Source organism: Protopterus annectens, chromosome 11.part0 (assembly GCF_019279795.1).
Source record: "Protopterus annectens isolate FY-2018-M chromosome 11.part0, PAN1.0, whole genome shotgun sequence".
In the NCBI taxonomy this organism is placed as follows: Eukaryota; Metazoa; Chordata; order Ceratodontiformes; family Protopteridae; genus Protopterus; species Protopterus annectens.
Window position 1 is genome coordinate 185,642,715 of NC_056745.1, and position 23,362 is coordinate 185,666,076.

The 23,362-nt window shown below is 40.8% G+C and overlaps 1 protein-coding gene across 2 annotated transcripts in view; it reads left to right on the forward strand.

The window, feature by feature from the left end:
• The window catches only part of LOC122815249 (dihydrofolate reductase-like), a 207,705-nt gene that overhangs the window by 153,816 nt on the left and 30,527 nt on the right, over positions 1 to 23,362 (forward strand). Inside the window, exon 5 of one of the 2 annotated variants that reach the window (XM_044087591.1) lies at positions 6,085 to 6,200. The exons of the other annotated variant lie outside the window; for it this stretch is intronic. Coding sequence (XP_043943526.1) covers positions 6,085 to 6,200 — 116 coding nt within the window. The remainder of the gene's footprint in view (positions 1 to 6,084; positions 6,201 to 23,362) is intronic. 2 annotated transcript variants of the gene reach the window in all.

A 23,362-nucleotide genomic window follows, 5' to 3' on the forward strand; every position in this document is an offset into this window, starting at 1 on the left:
TTTAAAAAGGCTGTCATTAAATAATAGGTGGGAATAATAGCTTCTTATCATAATAGTTTACTCCCAGGAATACAATTTTTTGTGTGGGGACTAGTTTTGATTTCTTTTTGTTGATAGTATACCCCAGGGAGGTCAGTAGGTCCTTTACAAAGGTCAGGTGCTGTAACAGCTTTTCCTGACTGTCTGCCTGAATCAGGCAATCGTCTAAGTAGGGGTAAATTTGAATATTTCTTTGTCTGTAAAAGCAATGACAGGCATTTTGTAAAAACTCTGGGAGCAGTGGATAAGCCAAAGGGAAGTGCAAAGAACTGAAAGTGCATAGATCCTGCCCTGAAATATGAATATTTCCTGCAACATTCCCTGATTGGGATGTGTAGGTAGGCCTCTTGGGTCTATATTAAAAACACGAACGTTTACTTGCCCGAATACCTAAACGCTGACATGTCTTCATCGAACCGCGAAAACATCGATCATCCTGAAGAGCGAAATCCGAAACATCGAATTGTCATGGCTGACCATTCTGCGGTATAGCTCTGTAAGGTAAGTGTGTGATAGTTACGGACCTTAGGGTAGGGTGCGGGTTAAGGTAAGTGCATAGATGGTAATGTATGTTAGATTTAGTGTAGGGTTAGAAGTAGGGTTTTATTAAGTGTATGTGTGTGGATTATTTACTTTGTTTGGGTATAGCTTTTTAAGGTAAGTGTGCGATAGTTACTGACCTTAGGGTTAGGGTGCGGGTTAAGTTAAGTGCATACATGGTGGTATATGCAAGATTTAGTGTAGGGTTACAAGTAGGGTTTACCTTAGGGTTAGAAGTAGGGTTTTGGTTAGTGTATGTATGTGGTTTATTTAGTTTGTTTGTGTAGGTAGTATGTAGCGAGCGGTGGGATGGGACAACTATGACATTTCGAGTTTTTGAATTTCGCAGTTTAGGGCGTTCGGTGTATTTGCAGTTCACAGAATATGTGTTGGCGTTTAGGTATTCGGGTAAGCAAATGTTCGTGTTTTTAATATAGACCCGGCCTCTTTTAGGTCTAGGGTGGCTAACCAAGCATCTTTGGAAAGTATAGGAAGAACCTGCTGGAGGGTGAGCATTTTGAATTTTGGTATCACCAGAAAGATGTTTATAATGGATAGAGTGAGGATTGGGCACCAGGTGCCCTCTTTTCTGGGTACCAGAAAGAGTCTGGAATAGAAACACTGGCCTATCTGGTCTGCAGGAACATGCTGCATTGCCCTCATCGAGAGCAGGGCAAGGACTTGTTTTTTGACCTCTGCCCACTAGTTTGGAGGAAGATCTGGGAACCCTATTGGGGTTGGCAGAGTGTGGAATAAAAATATGTATCCCTGGGACACTATGTTGAGGACCCATCGGTCGTTGGTAATAGAGACCCAATTGTTTGCATGGAAGAAGAGTTTTCCTCCTAGGGCACAAGCAGGTGGGCAGACAGAAGGGGTGGAGGTGTGAAGTCATTGTGAGTTCTTACCATAAGGGGGTGGCTTAGCACTCCCTGTTTTTGAAAAGGAGGAACTCCATTGCTTAAATCTCTGTATTCCTTGGGACTGCTGTCTGGGGGGGGGTCTGTTTCCCCTGGGTCTGGGCTGAGCTGGCCTGGAGGGGGCCGGAAAGGACCAGTGCTTGGAGTGGCAATGCCTACTGAACCTTGGAGGCTTGACCTGTAAAAAGTCTTTAACTGTCTGCATATTTTTAGATTTTTCTTCCATCTTTTTTAAGACCTCTTCTGCCTTGGTGCCAAACACATTATCTTTCTTCAATGTTGCGTCCAATAAGTTTGATTTGACATGGTCTGGCAAGGTCTGTTCCTTAAGCCAAGCAGGATGTCAAAGCCACATTGCAAGTTATGCTTAGTAACTTGGCTTGCAGAATGCATAAGCTCTTGTAATTCTTTATTTTCTGCACAAGCAGGAAAGGAAGACATTTTTTGTTTGAGGAGATCCTTGGTATGCTGCTGATATTTCAGCATGTGGAACTGACAATTTAGTGCTCTAATAGCAAGAGTTGCAGAGGTGTATACTTTTTTACCCCATCTGTCTAACGCTTCTGAATCCCTGTCTGAGGGGGTGGGATTCTTAGCTGAGGTTGCTTTAATTTTATTTATTTATTTATTTTACATTTGTTAACCGGGTGTGTCTGACTGAGCCGAAAATGCCCTTTTTCAGCAGAGGCCCGGGGAGAAAAGCTCCACAAAGAAAAATTACAGACACATTTAGTTATTTAGACATGATCAGTATACACACAAATTACAAGAGACATGTTTTTACAGTGGTATGTGGCACATAAACAGTTACAGTGGGAAGAACAAACAAAAAAATATTAATTTTAAAAATAATTAATGGATTTGTGGTGTACAGCTGAAATTTGGAACATAGGTAGAATACATGCATAGTACACAGGTACAGTACATACATTGTAGATTAGCCAGTGTTTGTGAGTAAGACTGAAAACTATTATCAAGTGCTTTAGATATAGTATGTATATGTTATCCGCTTTCACTAGCCTGGGGAGCAATCATGGCACTGCCAACTTTGCTTGAGATGTTGTCTGATGATTCTTGGGAGATGACCTCTGGGTCAGCTGTAGGATTTTTAAAAAGGAATTTTTGAGAGTCAAGGACTCTGTAGTACCTGTCAGGTTTCCTGGGAGCAGGAGGAAGGGTGTCAGGAGTCAAACTGGATTCCATAAAAACATCAACCACAACATCCAGGACAGGAGGAATGGCTAAAGGTCTGTGCTGTGGTAAATCTAAGAATTCCCTGAGTCTCTTTTTTGACTGAGGATAGTCCTGACATTCCCATAGGAAATGCTCCCTTAAAGTATGTAGGGTTTCACTAAATGAAAAATCCTCGCGAGGAGGGGCAGAGGGAATGGATTCCTCTGCATCATAATCCTCATAAGCAGAGAGGGCTTGCATGTCTTCATATTCAGAAACCTCAGAGTCATCGGACTCCTGTTCAGAGAAAACTACTGAAGACAAGTCTCTTTTTCTTTTGGAAGGGGTAGCCTGGCTTCCCCTAATAAGCATAATAAGGTCTTCCGCCATTTTAAGCATTTGAGATTGAGTCATGGAAGCAGGTGCCTGAGCTTGGGTCATTGGTTTTTTAGGCATAGTTCATACCCTGGGCCTCAGAAACTCAGTAGTTTTAGAAAGAATTGAAGACACAAGAGAAGTCGTCGGTTTGTGTCGAGTATCGGCAGTGAGAAGAACTTCCTCGGAAGCCAGTGCCTGCTCAGTGGCTCCGGACCCATCCAAGGTAGAGACATCCGCAGGATTCTTAGTCGAAGAAGAGTCTTGTGGCATACCGGACTCTGAACAGTTCTCAGTAGCGGCCTGTGAAGCCAAAGAAGCTGGCATCAGGGGCTGCAAAAGTGCCTCACTGAGGACCGGAGAACTGATGACTAGCTTAACGGAAGCATCATCAGCAGTTTTGGACCTGTGCGGTCTGTCTCTGTCTTTATCCTTACATTTTTTCAGAAGATCGGTAGTTGGATGGCTTACCAAAGCCATATCGGAATACGAGGACTAACAGTGAAAATATGTAGCTACAATAAGGGCCTGACAACGTATAGTTCTGGCGTTGAACAAAGCACAAAAGCGACAGCGAGGGACATTGTGGTCTGGGTCTAAACAGGTGATGCAGTAAGAATGGAAGTCTCAGTGTGGTATTTGCTTTCCACAGGTGAGACAATTGTTAACTTTTTCTAACATTGGGAATGAAAACTCAGGTTGCGGCTGACTGGCACTCGTGCGAACTGCTTCTGCTTCGGGCTCCTCGGCAAGAAATACTGACGTAATGATGTCGGCTGCCTGTTTTTATACCACTGGCCACCTGACGTCAGTCCTGAAGCGGCATCAACCGATGCAGAAATACTAAGCCTCTGGTATTCGGGCTGACTGAGGGCTACCCCTGGCAGGATAACCCAAGTGTAATGACTGCAACAATGAAACACAAAGAACATCTGGCTGTTCTAAGTTTGAAAAGTAACTATAGACAGCAATTAGATGCAGCAATGCTGATAAATTCAGTTAATGCCGATAAATCCACCTGAAAGCACAGAAAAACAGCAAAAATAAATAATTCAATTTATAGCTTCATATTCACAGAAAGAGTAAAAATGCAGAAAAATGAGAAAAGCAATTCAAAACAAATTTAAATACCTAGGCAAAGCACAGGACCCACTAGAAAAATCAGTGCAAACAGTAAAATGCTTTCAATTAATAGCTGTAACCTCAGAGACAGAGAAAACACAGTAAATTACAAAAGAGGAATCACACAAAACTAATTTAAATGGTAAGATAAGTGCAATAGTCTAAATGTACTTTCCTGGATGCAAAATGGAGTTCAAATAATTTGTTTAGTTTTAGCTTTAGAAGAGCTTTGGCTTCCAAAAATCTAAAATGACAAGAATGCCTGTCTGATCAGTGATAGGTCCTCCAAGTTGTTAGCCTGAGATTTCAGACCAGGATGAAAAAATGTGCCTTTAACAGCAACAAATATTGCAACACTGAAAGTAGAAATATTTGGTGGTGTGCCATTCAGTGCAACTAGGTTAACTAACACTGTCTTGGCCAAAACTGAACTATTAGAATGGATATTTGTTGTCTTCACTTTGCTTTTATCAACTATTTCTGAAAGAAATGTATTGCAGAGAAAGCATACGGTAGGTAGTGACTCTATATTATATTCAGAACATGTGTGTACAAAGTTTTGTGATGGGGATATAGAGATGAACATTTTAACCGGTGAGTGTGCTGCAATGCCATCAACAAATGTCCCATATTTGTTTGATCTCATCAAACACTACATTGCTGAGCTTTCTTTTGTGAGACAGTAAAATATTTTTTGCTGAAGAAACATGCTAGAGCATCAGTTATGGAGGACAAGTAAACAGCATGACAGGGACAAAGCTGGTTCCCAAACAATCACGGCTAATATGCATTAAAAGTGAAGTTTCACATTTACCTGTGTATACATGCCAGTGGAAGTTTAGAGAATATTAAATTCCTCCAGGTATTGACAAAGAACATGAGTATCTGCTTGTAGGAGGAATACTACAAGATATTAAATGACTTGTCTGCCCAGGCAATCCAGGTTTGAATAGAGGCCCTGGTGTCTGAGGAGCTGTCAGGGAGGGTTGTTCATCTTGGTGCTCCCTGAGGGGAGGAGTAGTTCATAAAGAGGAATATCCCTTGGATGGCATTAAGAGATGAGTGTAGGGGCAGGGCGGGGCAAAAACAAGGGTAGGTCATAAAAAAAATCTGTCCCCCTCATGGAAAGCAGTTGCTTGCAAACCCCCCAGGATGCCCTTATGTTGCATGCTGACCCCAGCCTGGAGTAAAAGTTAGTATGGGGATGAAAGGAGGAGCTGGCTGATCCAGCAATGGACAAGAGCAGTGGGATATGGACCAGAAATTATGAAACAATGGGGGTGTTGGGACAAAAAAATGTTTCTGTGCAAATATTTCTTCATCAGAATCCACTGAAGTACAAAAATTACAGTAATTTAAATCACAAAAGCTGAAAACCATCACATCTGCTTTTGTCACTAGTTTAACAATTTCTTCACAGTAACTCATTAATGTGTAAATGTAAAGATGAGGGTAAGCATACAGTTAGTGTTAAAAATATTTTGAAATATTGCTCTTTAATAAGCAGTGCACCCACTGCATATACAGAAGTATAAACAGCATGGCAAAATCAAATCAGTTTTTATGAGATTGCTTGCCTGTAAGCTATACTCCAATCTCTCCTTAAGTAATCTTATGTTGTGATTTTTTTTAACTTATCTCATATAACATATACTATGAAGAGACACCTACATCACCTGGAACAATAAAGATGTTTAGTTAATGGTCAGGAGTCAGGACAACACTAGACAAACAGCAGTGATTGTTCTACCACCTGCAGTCAGTATAGTCAGTTCTTATTATTAAAGGAAAACATGTTTGAATGTTGACAAATCATCAATCAGACTTTGTAACAGAGCCTTATTTTTACAGCATAAATGGAGTATCCAGTGACACTCAAAAAGTACAATATGTATTGTTTCAACTCTCTAAATAGGAGGGCCTGAATCATCCATGGTGTAGACATTTCTTCTTAACAGACATCATGTCAAACTTCAAATGTGACACGTTCTTCCCTGATTTTGATCGACAGACATTCCACCTGCTTGACAAGTAAGCCATTACTTGCTGCAAATGTATATTACAGCTGATTACTATCTGAAGCATAACAGAATATGGTTTAATAAAATGTGCATGGTTTTATTTTAACGTTCTTAAAAAAATTCCACAACTACACTAAATGCAAAACAAAATAAAATGCATCATGAAAGGATCACGGTTTTCGGGACTAGAAGTGGATGATTGATATGGTACAGAATGATTAGAGTTGTTGCCTCAAAGTTCCAGTATTTAGTGGGTTAATTCTAACATCTGCTTAGTCTGTGTGAAATTTGTCTGCTCTTCCTACCACTCAAAATCATGTAGCCCTACTTAATTCACTACGGTTACTGTCTGTATGAAATTTGCATGTTATTCTCACAACCAAAGTCCTGCAACCCACATAACTGGATACAGTTCATTTATTATTCAATACATCCCCAATAATTCTTTCTTTCAGTGATGATTTAAATGAGTTCCTCTACCACAAATGGCAGGCTGGACGGACTATGCCATCCAAACTGTTCAGCTACTATGGTTTAGAGTATATTTCCTTCTGTAAAATATTACAAAATTCATTCAACTTTTTTCTGCACTAGACCCAGGAAAGTAAGGAATACCACTGTTATTCCTTTGCATTTTCTCAGCAGAGAAGGATAGTCCATCCAATTCATATGCTGTATTGGCCTAAAGATCAGAAACCCTCTCTAGAACTCTTCTTAAAAGGCTGGGCTCTGTCTCCTCACAATGCAGATCTGCTGCCATCCTAATGATCCTTGCCTAGGTAAAGAGTACCTGCATAGGATGCCTGCCACTTCCTGAACCACTCTGTCTTTCTTCTCTTCCTTTTTTAACATTACAGAACCAACTCTGGTTAGCATGATCTTCCCCATCAATGCCCCCAAAGTTACGTTCACTTATACATGTACAAAGATCATTCTGGCCAACTGGTGGTGGTCTACTCCGAGCAGAGCTAAGTGATTTGACAGGCTAATCAATGTAGATGCATGATTTCCTGCAGTTAAGAAGATCTTCCCTCATTGTCTTTCCACAACACTAGTAAGAATGTATGCACTGTCAATTACAAAGGAAGGTGTGCAGTATATAATTGACAGCCATTCCCTTAGTTAAACCACAATTCCCATTTTGTTGAGTCTTTCAGCTTTTCCCGGTTAGGGGTTGCCACAGCAGAACTCCGGTCCGCTAATGATTGGTAGTTGATTTTTACATGCCGAGTTACCAACCCTGATGCACAACCTTCAACGAAGGTATGCCCATTCACGCATGTCTCCACGCAGAAGACGCTCTAGCTGAGAATCGAATCGGACAGCATCTTACTGTGAGGCGACAACGCTACTGCAGCACCACCACTGCGGGTTAAACCACAATTCCCATTTAGTAAGATTAAAAGCCTCCCTTTTTACCCATCTGAAAGTATCTATCCAACATCCATATTTCCCCAGTGGCAGCTCCTATCTGAATACAGAACACATGTTGTAGGTCAATACACCAGTTTCTGTTCCCACAACAAAGAAAAACATCCTCTTGGAATCAAGACATCATTCTAGTTCTTCAATAAAAATAATTTCCTTATTCACCTACTGTATTACCTACTCAGTCATGTACACTTGACAAACACGTCAAACAGTAGTGACCCTGGGACTGTGCAGTCCCATTGAATTAAGCCCTCCTATGTCAGACACTTACGGATGACTGATGTACCACTGCCTAATCCCTCAGATACATAAAAGTGTACTTTCTAGCCCACCAACCGTTTAATAATAATAAAAACAAGTTATTGTTATATGTTTTCCAGCCACCTAATTATCAGACCGCAAGCTCAACTACCCCCTTCCCCCCACCCATCCACCCTTACCTACCTTTATGGATTTGTAGACATTTCTTCATAGTTTACTACACGTTATTGTTGTCCCTTTTCAGATGAAAAGAAAATATATTTTTTTCATTTTTTATTAACCAATATAAATGCTAAAATTAATGTGTAAAAATCATCTGTTAGAGTAAAGAAACTATGAAACCGCCCCAACTAATAAAGATTAGACCTAACAGGTATGGTATACCTGGATTTAAGGCCTGTAATATTTATTATTTTATTATTTTTATTTATTTTTTATTTTACATTTGTTAACTGGGAAAGTCGACTGGACACATGTCCATTTTCAGTGGAGGCCCGAGTAGAAAAGCTCCACACAAAAACAATAAAGTAAAAAGATGATGTAGTTATACATAATAAAAGTGTTAACAAATTAATACAAGTGAGAATATGCAATAGTTATGAACATTTTGGAAGACTCCATCATTTGTAAGTAGTAACAAAGTATGCAATAATGGTACATACAACTTAGTTAAATAAGACAATGATATATAAGAGTTATACCTTTACTTTTACTAAAGACATAATCTATTATCTATCATAAATAGAGTAGGATAGTGAAGATGATGGTAGGACTTTCCTGGACCAGTAGAAGAGCAGAGCCAAATATCAGCAAAGTGAGTTCTTAGTGACTTTTTAAACAAGGATATAGATCGTATGGAGGTTATGTGAGGTGGTAAAGAGTTCCATAGTTTAGAGACAGAATTAGAATTAGAAATTCCCCTGCTGTGTTGTTGGGTTTAGTAACTACTAGAAGAAATTTATTGTTAGAGAGGAAAGTTTTTTTATTAGAGTAAGATTGAAGTAGGTTTTGGAGTGAAGGAGTTTTCTAAGGATAATGCAAAATTATTAAAGTGCTAAACAGAAGTCTAGTGCGGGAGATGACAGGTATGGCAACAGGACCCAGACTGGTAAGGAGATAATTAGACTGACTGGCATACTGGAAACAGCACAAGGTTCTCTATACAGCATTATCTTGTATGGCTTCTGGAACAAAATTCTGATATACTCCTTAAACCTCTTTAAAATTTGCCACAAACTCCAAGGATTTCACCACTGTACATCCCTAGATTCTTCAGAATAGTTGGAATTACACAGTTGTTTCTCAGTGCTGCAGCACAATTAGTACGAAGACGTTGCACTTTACAAACTATCCATCTCTGTTTGACTCATTCTTTGCTATACCACTAAGTACTCCTACCGAATCATTAATAGATCAACAGACATCATCTGTTAACAAAACAGCTATCATGGATACAAGACCTACACGTTTGTTGCAAAAAAAAAAGTCTCTGAGATAAACTTCCTCCTCAAACTTATTCAAATCATTGTTGAAAGACATATATAATCTCAACTGCCTTGCAATTACGCTACTACTTAAAGCTAACATCCTGACATGACCTTTTACCATTTGACCAGTTAAGTTATTATTAGCGTGTGGCATAGCTATCTCTTCATTCTATTATTATTTTTTTGTTTTCTGTTCTTATTTTATTCTGATTTAAAGCCCTCCTGCTTTCATCTTTCTCCCCATTCCACACTTTATCTTGACCTCCCCATGCTCCTTTTCTAAAACTGTCACCATTTCTAGTGTTTTTCCTTGATGCCTTCTTGTTTTTCTTCCCGTACTGTTTTGCCCATCCTGTGCTATTTTAGGCTGCCCCTGTTAGGTCTTTGGATCATTTTCTCATGAATATGAAGCTTGTTTGATTAACTTCTTAGATTTATCTGTGTTTGACTTTAGAGAACCTGCAAGCTGTTTTTCAGTTTACATTTCCAGTAGGTCCGGACCATACATACCATGTTCACTACTTCTGTGTATAGTATGCTTTTATATTTTCTACATCATGATTGTTTCACATGATATCCACTACATAGTAAAGTATAGCTTTGTTTATGTTTCTGCACTCACAGTATTCCATGTATGTAACTATACCTTATTAGTTTAGCCATGACACTGTCCCATTCTCATTTGTCTGTTTTCACAGTACATCATGTATGTTGCTGTATATAAGTATACCTTAAATTACTAAGTATCATGCATCACTTACATGATTATTTATGTAGTTAAGCTATTGTTATTGAAAAATAGCACACGTGGGCATACTTTTAAGGTACAGAACACAGTTCACTAGTATAGCCATTTTCTTCAAAGCAGCTCATTAATGCCTTAACATAGACATGCAGGCAAGCATTATGCCTGTGTGTGTGTGTGTGTGTGTGTGTGTGTGTGTGTGTGTGTGTGTGTGTGTGTGTGTGTGTGTGTGTGTGTTGTGTATATATATATATATATATATATATATATATATATATATATATATATATATATATATATATATATATATATATATATATATATATATACATATATATATATATATATATATATATATACACACACACACACACATATATATATATATATATATATATATATATATATATATATATATATATGTCTAGGACATTTGACTGGGGGTGTTCTGAAAATAGTAATTTATTGGAATTGTAAGTCTCCATGTCTATAGTTCAAAATATTTAAAATAGGAGGGGGGCTGTGCCCCCTACACCCCCCTTACTATATATACTAACTCCAGCATCGCACTACAGTGAGGAAAAGGCCATATATAACTTTCTATGAAATTAGTTTCAGTGACTTGAATTTTCAGTGAAGTGAGCTTTCAATGAATTGTGCACAGTCATCTGAGTTTCTATGAAATGTGCTTTCAGTCAAATGTCCCATACCCATATATATATATATATATATATATATATATATATATATATATATATATATATATATATATAGTTAAAAATATGCTAGAAAACAACACCTTCATTTTCACCTTACTTCACTCTACTGTTCCTTGTTTCAAATACATCCACACACTCCCAATCTGGTCCCCCATGGATCTTCGGGTCTCCCAAGCTTCAACCTACCTCCTGCACACTGTCCACCATCAACAGCGGTTAACCAACATACAACTCAATCTGAAACTACAGAAAAGACAGCCACAAAAAGGAACCACACCATAAGAATGCAGAACCCCTTAAGGTAACAAGACCAGGCTAGTTTACCTAGCATGATACACAGATGCTGCCTTCATCAGGCTAAACAAAGAAAGAGTAACAGGTAACTGCCTCTCAGGTGCCAGAATTCACAGTGTCACTAGAAACCAAACGTCATTTTATCCCAGGTATACATATGATCTGGTCATTGCTCACATGGGTGTGAATAACTTGAGAAGCACCTCCTTGGATCATATGGAGGGGGACATGATGGAGCTCTCACAATATGCATCTAAAATGGGTGTGAAACTAATATTGGCCAGTATCCTACCATTGACAAAAATGATGCCTCAATAGAAAGAGAACTGACTTTAGTTATTGGTTGAGCTACTGTTGTCATACTAAGGGGATCCAATATATATCAGCCAGAGAGGAGATGTTTGGCACCTATGGTCTGCATTTCTCACCCTACAGCTTCCCTATATGAACTAAGACACATTTTTTGTTCCCCATACTGCTATTTTTAGCCAAAGGTCAGTCTCCTCAAATTACCTACATAGGTAGGCATCCTTTGATCACAAAGGATCATAGGTTTGCACCTCTATAGGACTGATTCAAGCAGAATCTTCTGTGGCTGTGCAATCCAATCCTGGAGTGGCAATCCTTTCCACACTCTGAGCAGCAATAGGCAGATGTCAGTCTGGTATCATGGGCATGAATCTTCCTGAGGGCTCTTTTAACCTCTGCTCTCCTTGCCAAGGTGGTTTCATACATAGTGAGAGCTTCCTAAACTTCCCGTTTCCAAGTAATCTTGTCTGAGGTGAAAGAATACCAGTTCTTCACACTGCTGGAGAGAGCACTGAGGTCACACTTGCATATATCCTTGTAGAGCAATTTTGATCACCCTTTTGGCCTCTTTCCAGACTCCAGCTCTCCAAACAGGAGGTCATTTGGTATTCGGCCTTCTGTCTTGCATGAGACATGACCCAACCAATGCATACGTCACTGTTTCAGGAGGGTGAACATGAAGTTGGTGCCTGTTGTCTCAAGCACTATGCTGTTGGGGGTATCTTGTCCTGCTGTGAGTTACCAAGTATGAGCCTCAGGCAGTGCATATGAAATACACTGAGCCACTGCTGCTCCTGTTTTGAGAGCAGAGTCCATGGTTTCACTGGCATACAGTAATGTGCTCAAAATACATGCTGTCCTAAGCACCTTGGTCTTCAATCTAAGTCTTGACAATTTGAAGAGGCTGCCTTCCATTCTGGTTTGGAGAAAGATACCCTCTGTAGCATTTCCAAAAGCAAATTTCAACAGAACTGAAAAGAAGATACCAAACAATGGTGAAGCCAGTACATACCGCTGCTTTACTTCACAGAGAATCTCCAAAGGTTCAGATGTGGATCCATCATACATCATGGTCCCCTTCATAAATTACCTACACAGCCCACAACAAACATAGATATATAAAGTCAACACTGCTCAATGCTAGAGACCTTAACAAAAAGTTGCATTGCTTACAGGGACTCCTAGCCCTTAAAATTACTGATATATGCATAGTTATTGAATAATTTCAGAGCACAGAAAGCACCCCTGTGGAGCCCGGCTTTAACGCTTACCACTCCTTCAGCTCCAACAATGAAGTGGACAGTATAGATGTAGGGGGCATATCAGTGTTCCTAAGAAAACATTTCACTTCTAGACTCAATGCAGGGCAATGACTTTAAACGTCTACATGTCCTTTTCAAGATAAACAAAACTCAGTACCACACTGTAGCCAACTACCGTACCCCGTCCGTGGCAATGGTGGCAGATCATGAGGATATCTGTTAACAAATTGACATCTCTTATTATAGAACCTAAAACTATCCTCTTGGGTGACTTGAACTATTCCTGCATTAAATGGGAAACCTATGCCAACACAGATAAGAATACACAGAAATTCTTGAACTTCATTAATGCTAAATTCCTGGACCAACAAGTCCAAATCCCAACTAATGGCTCAAAGATATCAGAACTGATCCTCACCAATATAACCCCCCACACCTTCATGCTCAATACCCATAGTTACCAAATCATAAGTCAGATCTAACCACAGTGCTGTAACATTTACTTTAAGTCAAAGACCTAAGTTACCACAAAACGTCTTTGTCTTCAGAGACTAGTCTAAGGAAAATTCACTGACTTTAACTGATGACCTGACAGTATTCAACCCTCTCTCCTCATCTTGATGAATCCACATCACACTGTGCCATATTCACTAACAAACTTTATGCCTATTTCCAAGCTTATCCAGAAGCGTCTGTCCCTATAAAGCATTTATACAGTGCTCAATTCAAGAACAAACCCATTTGGTCAAATCCCTGTATTACCAATTGTTCAGTAAGAGGAAGAAACAGCCTGTAAAATTAAACAATTCCCCATCAATTAGAGAAGAACTCAAAAAGATCAATGAAGAAGTAAAAAAAAAAAAAACAAAAATCAAATCCTCCAACAGCAAGTATGCATTGAGAATTATCACCATACGAAGGATAACTACAAAGTATTCCTCAGCAATATCCAAAACCTTAAAAGTAATACCCAGCAATGCTCCAAGTTAAAAAAAATAACACTACATACTCATCCACTGAGAAAAGTGTCAATATATTACTGGAAAAATTCAACTCAAACTTTACTCCCCTATTTCCCCTAATTATCTTTAGAACATTAGCATGCCTATTCCAACGAAGCCCTATGTATTCTCACCAAGGCTAAGAACGCAAGATCCACAAGCCCTGACATTGTCTGTCAGACTCATTATTAGGTCGGTTCAGTCTCATCCTCTCCACTGGATTCATGCTAGAGGTATGGAGAGCTATTGTAGTCATCCCACTCCAGAAAGTGGGATCCGATACTGATCTGGGCAACTATAGACTGATAAGTCTCACAAGTGTTATCTGTAAGCCAATGGAGCACATCATTAAAGAACTTTTCAAAAAGGACATAGGTAGTCTTCAAACCCTAGAACCTACCCAGTTTAGGTTTGTAAAAGGCAGGTTCTGCTTCTTAAAAAACTTGGTGCAATTTGTGGAAAAAGTTACAGAGGTATTAGATTCAGGCAAATTGGTTCATACTGCATACCTGGAGATGGACAAGGCCTTTGATGCCATTCCACATTCTGGCATCACTGATAAGCTATTCCATTTAAATCTAAAGCCCTAGTTACCTGCTGAAAAGCAAACTGCATCACTGAAAGGACCAATTCTAGTATTACTGGAAGTATTCTCTCATCTAAGAGTACTTACCCCATGGATCAGTTATAGCACCATTATTTTTTGATACCTACTTGTCTGGCATTAAGGCCAATACCAAGGGCCTGTAGCTGATGAAGTTTGCTGAGTATTACAAACTCAGGTCTGTCATAAATACCCCTACTTACCTTTTAATTCTCCAAGAGGACCTAACATACATTAACAAGTGGTGCATAGACCATAGCCTCAAATTAAATGCCAAAATGCAGCATTCTGTCATTTAACACATCTGAATACCCTTGCTCTTATCACATTGGTAATTCCCCTATAAAAGTTGATACAGCCATCAGGGACTTGGACACTTTCATAGACAGTGAACTATCCTTTGACCACCACATAGTCATTGTTGTTAAGAAATCCTTTTACACAGATAGACTAATCACCAAGTGTATATCTTCTAAATCCAAGGAATTGTTCACCCCCTCTTTCCCCTTCCCCATCAGGCCAAAAATTGAGTATAATGGACTTCCAAGATGGCTGCACGTTGAATAACAACTTAATTTCAGCTCTCCTGGTATGAAAACAGAAACTCAGACGAAAGAGTCAGTAAACTCATATTTTTGGGTAAATTGCAAGTAACTGGCTAGTAAGTACACTCCCTGAATGCCAGCAAAAAAAGAAATTCAGAGAACCTGAAAAAACATCAGTCACAAAAGGTGAGGAAAAAACACTGAATGGGAAGAATTCTGCAGCTGTTCAGCAAAAAGCAGTGCAAGCTCCAGCTCTGGTGAAAAACATGACTTCTAGTAACCTAGAGGAAAAAATAAGTCGAATGAACTCAGAGGTGATTAAAATAAACAAAACACTGATGGAGTATATCAACTCAAATAACAACAAGCTGGAAAAAATGGAAGAAGCTTTAAACAGATATTCAGATGAGGTGATAAAACTGCAAAAATCAGTGGTCAAAACGAAGTAAAGGCTGGCTAAATATGAGACTGCTCAAGAAGAAATATTTCAAAAAATAATAGAATCAGAGGACAGAGCACATAGGGAAAACTTGAGATTTTCTGCTGTATCAGAGAAGCTGGAAGGACCAGAATGTATTAATTGTATGAAAGCACAGATACAACTAGATTGGTATTCCACAGCAGGAGTAGTCGACTGAAAGGACGCATCATGTGTATGCTCCAAACCTGGCCACAAGAAAGCATCCTAGACCATTAATAGTAAAGATGTAATCCTACCAGCAGAAGGAGTTGATTCTGACAAAACTATGGCAGAAGGAAAAAGTACTAAAAGTGGGAGACAGTAGAGTATTTGTAGAAAATGATTATTCACTGTACACCAGGCAGAAAAGGAATAAATGTATTCCACTAATCAGGGAATGTCAAGAAGAAGGTGTGAGATTCAAACTGCTGTACACTGCTATCTTCAAAAAAATTCTTTCCTGGAGGGATATAATCATTTTTGATGCAGGACATGCTAAGGGAAAATACAAAAGTTTGTTCAACAAAATGTGAGATTCTGCTTCTTGTTCTTCTGGTAATAAAGACCACAGTGAGACTGTCCCAGTGAAACATTTTCCAATGTTTCAACAGAAAATGCTTGAGAGACAGAAAAAAGCACAAGAGTCGACTATAAGAACCAAAAATATGTTGAAAATGAAGCAGAGACTGGATTTGGGAGATGGAGATAAACATGAATAGAATCAGCAACTTGGAAATTGACAAATAAATGCGGGATTACAAAGCATTAATTATATTTGTGAAACAAGACACTACAAGAAAACCTGGAAATATTTGACTTTTTTTACTTTGTTAAACTTGTAGGAGACTCTAAAGCATATGCCCTTCTTCATGTCATTAACGTTTGGAAGGACACTTAGCAGAGGGGAAGAGGAGGAAGAGAGTTAATTGTAAGAAAAACAAAATTTTGTTCATAACAGTAGTATTTTTATAATGCCTGATATAATCTGTATGTTATAAAGTAAAAAGTTAAGTTTTCTCAGTTGTTTTTTCTTCTTCTTCTTGGCTTTTTCTCCTTCAGTTTAAAAAATGTAGGCCTTGTGGTTGTCTTTAGCCTGTGAGGCTATCTTGACCTTATAATTGTCCTTGTAGGACTTAATTAGTCCTCTTACTTTTTCTATTTAGTTTAATTAGAGAGCTTCTATCATTATGGGAGTTCCTCTTCCTGATTTTAGCCATGACCTTTTTTCTTTTGCTATATACCCTATTAAGATTAGTATTCCACCAATGTGGTTTATATTTTTAGAGCTTGTTTTGGGTTTATGTCTAGTAGGTACAGCAGCCTCTATAAAGCCATTTAAATGGTTTTAAGGAACTCTGGGAACAATTCCGCAGAAGTTGTTGTGAACTCATGGTTGGGAGGGGCAATGAATTTTGATAAACTATTTCTTAATAGATTTGTAGTTTGCTTTGGAACAGCTCCTAAGTGTTACAGAGTTTGCTGGGGTTACCAAGTAAATTTTTATTTCAAAGGAGACAGCTTTGTGGTCCGAATTCACCAGTGATGACATAACAATGGGGAGGGAGGCAGCAGTCTCCCATATTGGTGAGCACCAGATCCAGTATGTTTGAACCTCTGGTAGATGTGCACACTATCTGGTCAAGGGTATTTGTTTTAATAAAAATCTAGAAATCACTGTGCCTTCAAGTATGAGGCAGTGTACATTTCCCAATCTACAGAAGGGTAGTTAAAGTCTCCCATGAATAAGGTATTTGGTTTAATAGTGTTGCCACTAGATCTAGGAACATGCTATGAGATCCTAGGGACATACAGGCTGACCTATAGCTTGCTAGAGTATGGTATGAGACTTTGTATATGATGATTTGCATGTAGATAAATTCCAGGCATTGTCCTGCTTAACAAATGTAGAGTTATGCTTGCTGCTTATATAGACTGAGACTCCTCCACTTTTGTCCCTGTCTATGCAGCTGATGGTATAAATGTGTGAAAGGCGCTGAAGCCTTGCACTACCAGAGTACTTTCTGTGGATTTAAACCATGTCTCTGTAAAGACACAAATGTCTGTATTCCCCAAAGTGAGGAGATCTTGTAGGGTGCGGAGTTTCTTGTTTAGGCTCCTAGCACTGAGCACTAACACCTTTAGGTTTTTGGGGGGTTCTAGTTGCTATGCTGATAGGTTTGTCAATTTGGCATTGCCTAAAAAAGGCTCTAAGAGGGTAGGCAATGTTTTAATCAATATTCAGAAGTCTAGATGAGAAATGTGCAGATCATTCTTTGCAAATCAATGTGGCCTGTTAACCATGTCCTCTCATGCTGACAAATATTGAACCCCTTGGAATGACACAAGGAATTAAGCCAATTAGTGAAGTCAATCATCATTTGCTCATATGGTGGCATCATCTTTGGTGAAGGCAGAATGCTGCTCAATGCAATGCACATACTTGCCTGAGACACACAGTCAGAGAGACCAACAATGTCTCTTTTCGTATAGACCAGGGAAGTACACCTGAGGTCATTAACACCAACATGTACTATGATAGAATTATACTGTTACCTGTGGTGTAGTGACATAAGTGTGTGCATAACTTGGAGGATCCTATCTCCAGTTAAGAAACTGTTATTTTCTCCTTGTTCAGTATGGTGAGTGGGGCATCTGTGCATCATACAATGGAATCCCATATGACAAGAGTCCTAGGTAATGTGTTGACTTGCTTCATGGGCTTTGCTCCTTGAGCTCCAATAGGTATAGGATTATTTGTGGTGTTTGGTGTTTCTTTTGGTGAGTGCTTTAGAGATTGCTGGGGATAGTTGTTACCATTTACATGCTTAGGAGGTCTTTGAGGTTTGGGAAGATTGCTTTTCATTGCCTCAGCTTACATTGGTCTATTTGTGGTGGATGTAGTACGTGTGTGTTCTTGACAACCTTGTTTGTATGCAAGATTTTTGCCTCCAGTGAAATTGTGTATGCGCATCTCTCACATACTATGTTTGTTTTTTTAAGGATTAAACTGTTGTCTGTGCACGAGACAATTACTACATTGTCTTAGGTTGCCCATATCTACCAAGTTGGTTACGAAGACATTTGGAAATTGCATATCCATGTTGCTCATATCTACCAAGGTGGCTATGGAGACATTTGGAAATTGTATATCCATGTTGTCCCAACCTGTATTTAGGTAGGCTACTGTAGGTCGTGGACTGGGTTATACAGAGGTCTTTAGGTGATTTCCGGGGTTTGGTACTACACTAGGTTAGACTGTGCTCCACACAATGGCTTTGTTTTAGGTACACTAAGTTACAGGTTTCAATTCTAAGGGACGTTTTATTGATAAAATTTACTTTCTAGTCATTTGTGTCTGTACAGGCACTGCTAAACTCTTGGTGTAACAACATCATGAAGGATTACTTGCAAGTGTAATGCTACAATAAAACGTAAACTACTTGACAAGGCAATTTCAAGTATTAGGGACCTTTAGAATAGTTTAAATGTAAAATCAACAAAAAACATAAAAATAAAGCAGCAGCAATCTGAACAGTTAACAGAAGTACCAAACAATAAAATAAATCTATTATCTGTCAAAGATAGAGCAGGATAAGCTCAGGACCCCCACAGAGTGTGGCTGGGATGCCAAGCAGATGGGAGCTCTATGAAAATGAGCAGAAGACAAATTATAGTAAGAATAGGGAAAGGAAGTTATCTAATGCATTTTATCCTGCTGTCTGTTTCTGTATATTTTCATTCTTATTTCTAGCATCTTATGATGATTTTTCATTCTTATGCCGGATTTCTTCTTTCAGGGTTTCTTATTGACTCACCTTGATTTTAACTTCCTCCTCCCTCTGTCCCTCTACCTATGAATGTACTAATATCTCTATCAAGCCATTTCTATGTTTATTATACAAGAGGAAGTGTGTTTATGTAAGACCTACTTCCAGTCATAACATTTAATGTTATGTAGTCCAATCTCGCCTACATTCTTACCCGTGGGTTCGGAACCGAACCTCGGCTCTGACTCAGCCATTCTCTAGCTCAAAGTCTTTCAATTGGCTGGGCTAAGAAGGTATTCCATGCTGCACTGCTCCCTTTTCTTAGATCTCGTTTGCCGCTCGTATAGCTCAGACGTGGTCTTGCTCCTGGCTGTGGCTAAATATAACTTTTGTCTTTATTTACAGATTCTTGCTTCAAAAAAAAAAAAACACTATTTTCATAGCTGTGTGTTGTGTGTGTGTGTACTAGTTTAGTAATCTGGTGTACTTTTTTTCTTGTAATATTGTCTTTTGTGGTGTCTCGCTAACTGTTTTCCCTATGGGCTAGGCCCGTTTCAGTTAGAGGACCTAGTCTGCCCCTTCTTCTGTGTTGCTTGTTAGTGTTAGTAGGTACCTATCCCTCGGGCTAGGACCATTTAAGTTAGAGGACCTAGTTCTTTCCTTGTGTTCCTGTTGAGACTGCTTAAGTTAGAGGTCTTTGTGATTGTCTGTTGGTTTTTCTTAGTTCCCGCGTTTGTGGCTTCTATATTAACGGTTGATTTTTATTAACGGTTCATGGTTTTTTCCTCACTATGTCTAAGGATAAGAAAGAGCTTAAGCCCTTGGGCTTTAAGAAATGTACTAAATGTGGTTATGTCAATCACTGATGGGCACTATGTTTGTGCTTATTGTCTGGGGGCTATTCACCTCCAGGAATCTTGTACATTTTGCCATGCATTTAGCCCACGTGTTCTTCAGGAAAGGAAGAACAAACTAATTTTGAAAGGACTTTTGAAACCCTCCTTCAAGGAGGATTTGGGAAGGGCTTCTAGCTTCAAGTCCTCTCCCTCTAAGAGTAAAACTTCCAAGGCTAAACAGCATTCTCCGGCTCCATCTGTATCCTCAGAGCCTCCGGAGAAAGTAGTAAAATCTACTGTGGCATCCTCTGCTCCACTGTCTTCGGAGCCACAGGAAGTTACTGTATTGACTGAATCTGCTTTGGCTCCAAGTCCCTCGGAGCCGATTGCGGCGGTGCTAGTTCGCAGCCGTCTCCAAATTTTAGGTCAGTGTCTCCTCCTCACAGGTCTCCTTAGGAGAGGAGGTCTAGATCTCCTTCCTTATTTTCTAGGTCCTCCAGGACTCTTTCAGATGTGGATGTAGATAGAGTGGTACAGAGACTGCTCCAGTCACCAGTACTGGCAAAATTGTTTTCAGATTCAGCCCAGTCGGCTCCAGAAACTGTCACCCAGCCAGCGTCGATACTTCCTCCTCCGATGGAATCTCAGCTTTCGGAGCCGGTGTGGTTGGCACCGTCTGATATCCCTAGGTCGGCTCCAATGGCCCATTCTAGCTTATCAGCTCCGGCTTCAGCTCCAACCCCGTCGGCTCTGTCCACAGGGTCCAGGACTCGTGGTTCCTCGGTCGGACCCGAGGGGAGGCCTTGGGACACTTTTTGGCTCCTAGCCTCCCTCTTGGTGCTTCAGCATGGGGGAAGCTTGACCCCTGCTTCGGCTTTGGACCTTGTCCCTTCTGCTCTGAGGTCTTCCATGGCTGGTCGATCTTCAGAGCCGGGGAGACCAGCTTTCGAGGCCATGTGGAGCGTGCTGGCCAGGTCCTCAGTGGCATCATTCAGCCCCTCCAGCTCCAGTGCGGGCCTCTGATCGCCCTCTATCTTTCAACAGCGGAGACCCAAGGTCTCAGGATATCCCCATAAGTGGTCCCATATTTCTGATGGCCCCTCAGTGTTTTTGCCTGAGGAGCCACCCAGAAAAAGAACGTGCAAGAGGAACCACATTGACTCCCAAGATGAGTCCCTCATGTCAGACACCAACCTCGAGGAATCAGAGGGTCCCCAAGTCATCCTTTCAGGATGTCTCTTTCTCTGACATCCTAGAAATTTTTGAAGCAGAGGGGTGACTGGCCCTCCAAAGCTCCCTCCGAGGAGGAGTCGGTGTTCCTGAAGGCCTTTGGGGCTCAGCCCTCCACCTCCTGGGTGTCTCCACCTTTCGACGAACTTCTGGATCTGGTTTGTCGAAGAGTGTGGGAAACCCCTGACTCTGTGGAACCAGTCCCCAGGAGACCCAACAAATTCATGTCCGCCCCCACCCCCCAACAAAGAGTTTCTATCGAAGGGAGTCCCTGTAGATGCCATGGTGGTGGCAGCGGCCACCAAGAAGGAACTGGCTGAGACTTCGTCTACTGTCCATCCTCCTAACAAGGAGTCTAGGACCATGGACCGGTACAGGAAACGTATGTTTTCTTCAGCGGCCTTTACTCTGCGGTCACTGAATTACTTATCACGTTTTACATGGCTTCAAAGAGATCTCCTGAAAGAGCTTGGAGATACTCTGCAGGGTAACTTTTCTGATGCGGTGGCTCAGAAGGTCAACGCTCAGATGTCTACCCTCAACTCTATTGCTAACTCCTCCATGAGACTAATCTCTTACACAGCTGAAGGAGCGGGTAGGGCAGCAAGTTCAGGAGATGCTCTTAGGAGACACTCCTGGATACGCCTCTGTAACTTTGCAGAGGCCTTCAAGTCTACATTCACCAACACCCCATTTGATGGTTCCTCCTTATTCGGAACCAAGGTGAAGGACACTCTCACTAGGTGCGAGCAAGAGGGAAAAACTTTGTCTGCTGTGGGAGTCCATTTTTCCCTACCCTCTAGGCCATATCTCAAGACCCAGAGGGGTGGGAAGATGTGGTTCAAAAAATCGCAGAGGTTTTTTCATGACGCACAAGGTGAGTCCCCCTCCAGAGGCAGGGGGAGGGGGTGCTAATTCTGGTAGATGCCACCCTAGGGGCAGAGGAGGCCCACGTAACCAGGGAGACCGCGATTCCTTTTGTGGTTCTCCCTACCAGCGCTCCTGATGGGAGACCCATCTGTGCATTTCCAGAGCCAGTCAGGGGTCGCATTTCACTATACCCAGAGGCCTGGCAAGGTATCACTCAGGACCAATGGGTATTAAATATAGTTTCTGGAGGATATCGCATTCCCTTCTCTTCAGCTCCCCCTCCGATCAAAGAAATCCCAGATGTTCCACCCAATCAAAGGGATTCCACAGCTTCAGAAGTTTTAAAGCTGCTAGAAAAATGAGCCATCCAGCATGTCCCCTCAGACCAGATCAGATTAGGGACTTACTCTAGATTCTTTTTGGTGCCAAAAGGACAGGGGACCTGAGACTCATTTTGGATCTCAGCAGATTGAACACCCATGTGAAGAAGTCCAAGTTCCGAATGGTCACATTGCAATCTATTCTCCCACTGTTGGGAAAAGAAGTGTGGATGTGCTCCATCGACCTCAAGGATGCTTACTACCATATAAAGATGGACAGGGCATCCAGAAGTCATCTACGTTTCCGGCTGGAAGCCAGTCATTTTCAAGTTCATGCCCTGCCCTTTGGTCTCACCACAGCCCCCAGGGTGTTCACCAAAGGTATGGCAGTGGTGAAGCTCACTTGAGACATCAGGTATTCCAAGTGTTTCCGTACCTGGATGACTAGCTCCTTTCTGCCACCACCAGGCATCTACTCCTACAAACCAGAGGTGCCACAATCAAACTGTGTCAACAATTGGGTATCACTATAAATTGGGAAAAGTCTGCCTTGTTGCCCGCGCAGCGTGTCACCTTTATAGGCACCGAGTTAGACACCGTGCTCATGAGGGCATTTTTACCACTAGAAAGGATTCAAAGTTTACAACAGCAGGTGTAAGCATTGCTCCCTTTGAGAAGAGTGAAGGCAAGATTGATCCTTAAATTGTTGGGGACGATGGCTGCTACAATTATGTTGGTTCCTCTGGTGAGGCTACACATGAGGCTCCTTCAATGGCTACTCTTCACCCAGTGGTCTCTACAACATCTTCCGCTTTCTCATCTCATAATAATCACAGACAGGTGCAAGCAGGATCTTCACTGGCTTCACACCAGCAACCTCAACGAGGGAAAACCCTTCTTTCTGTCCCCTCCGGTTGCCACAGTGACCATGGATACCTCCCAGATGGGGTGGGGGGGCATTATCTAGGCAGGACAGTCCAAGGCATGTGGCAGGAACATGAGATGCATCTGCATATCAATGTCCTGGAGAT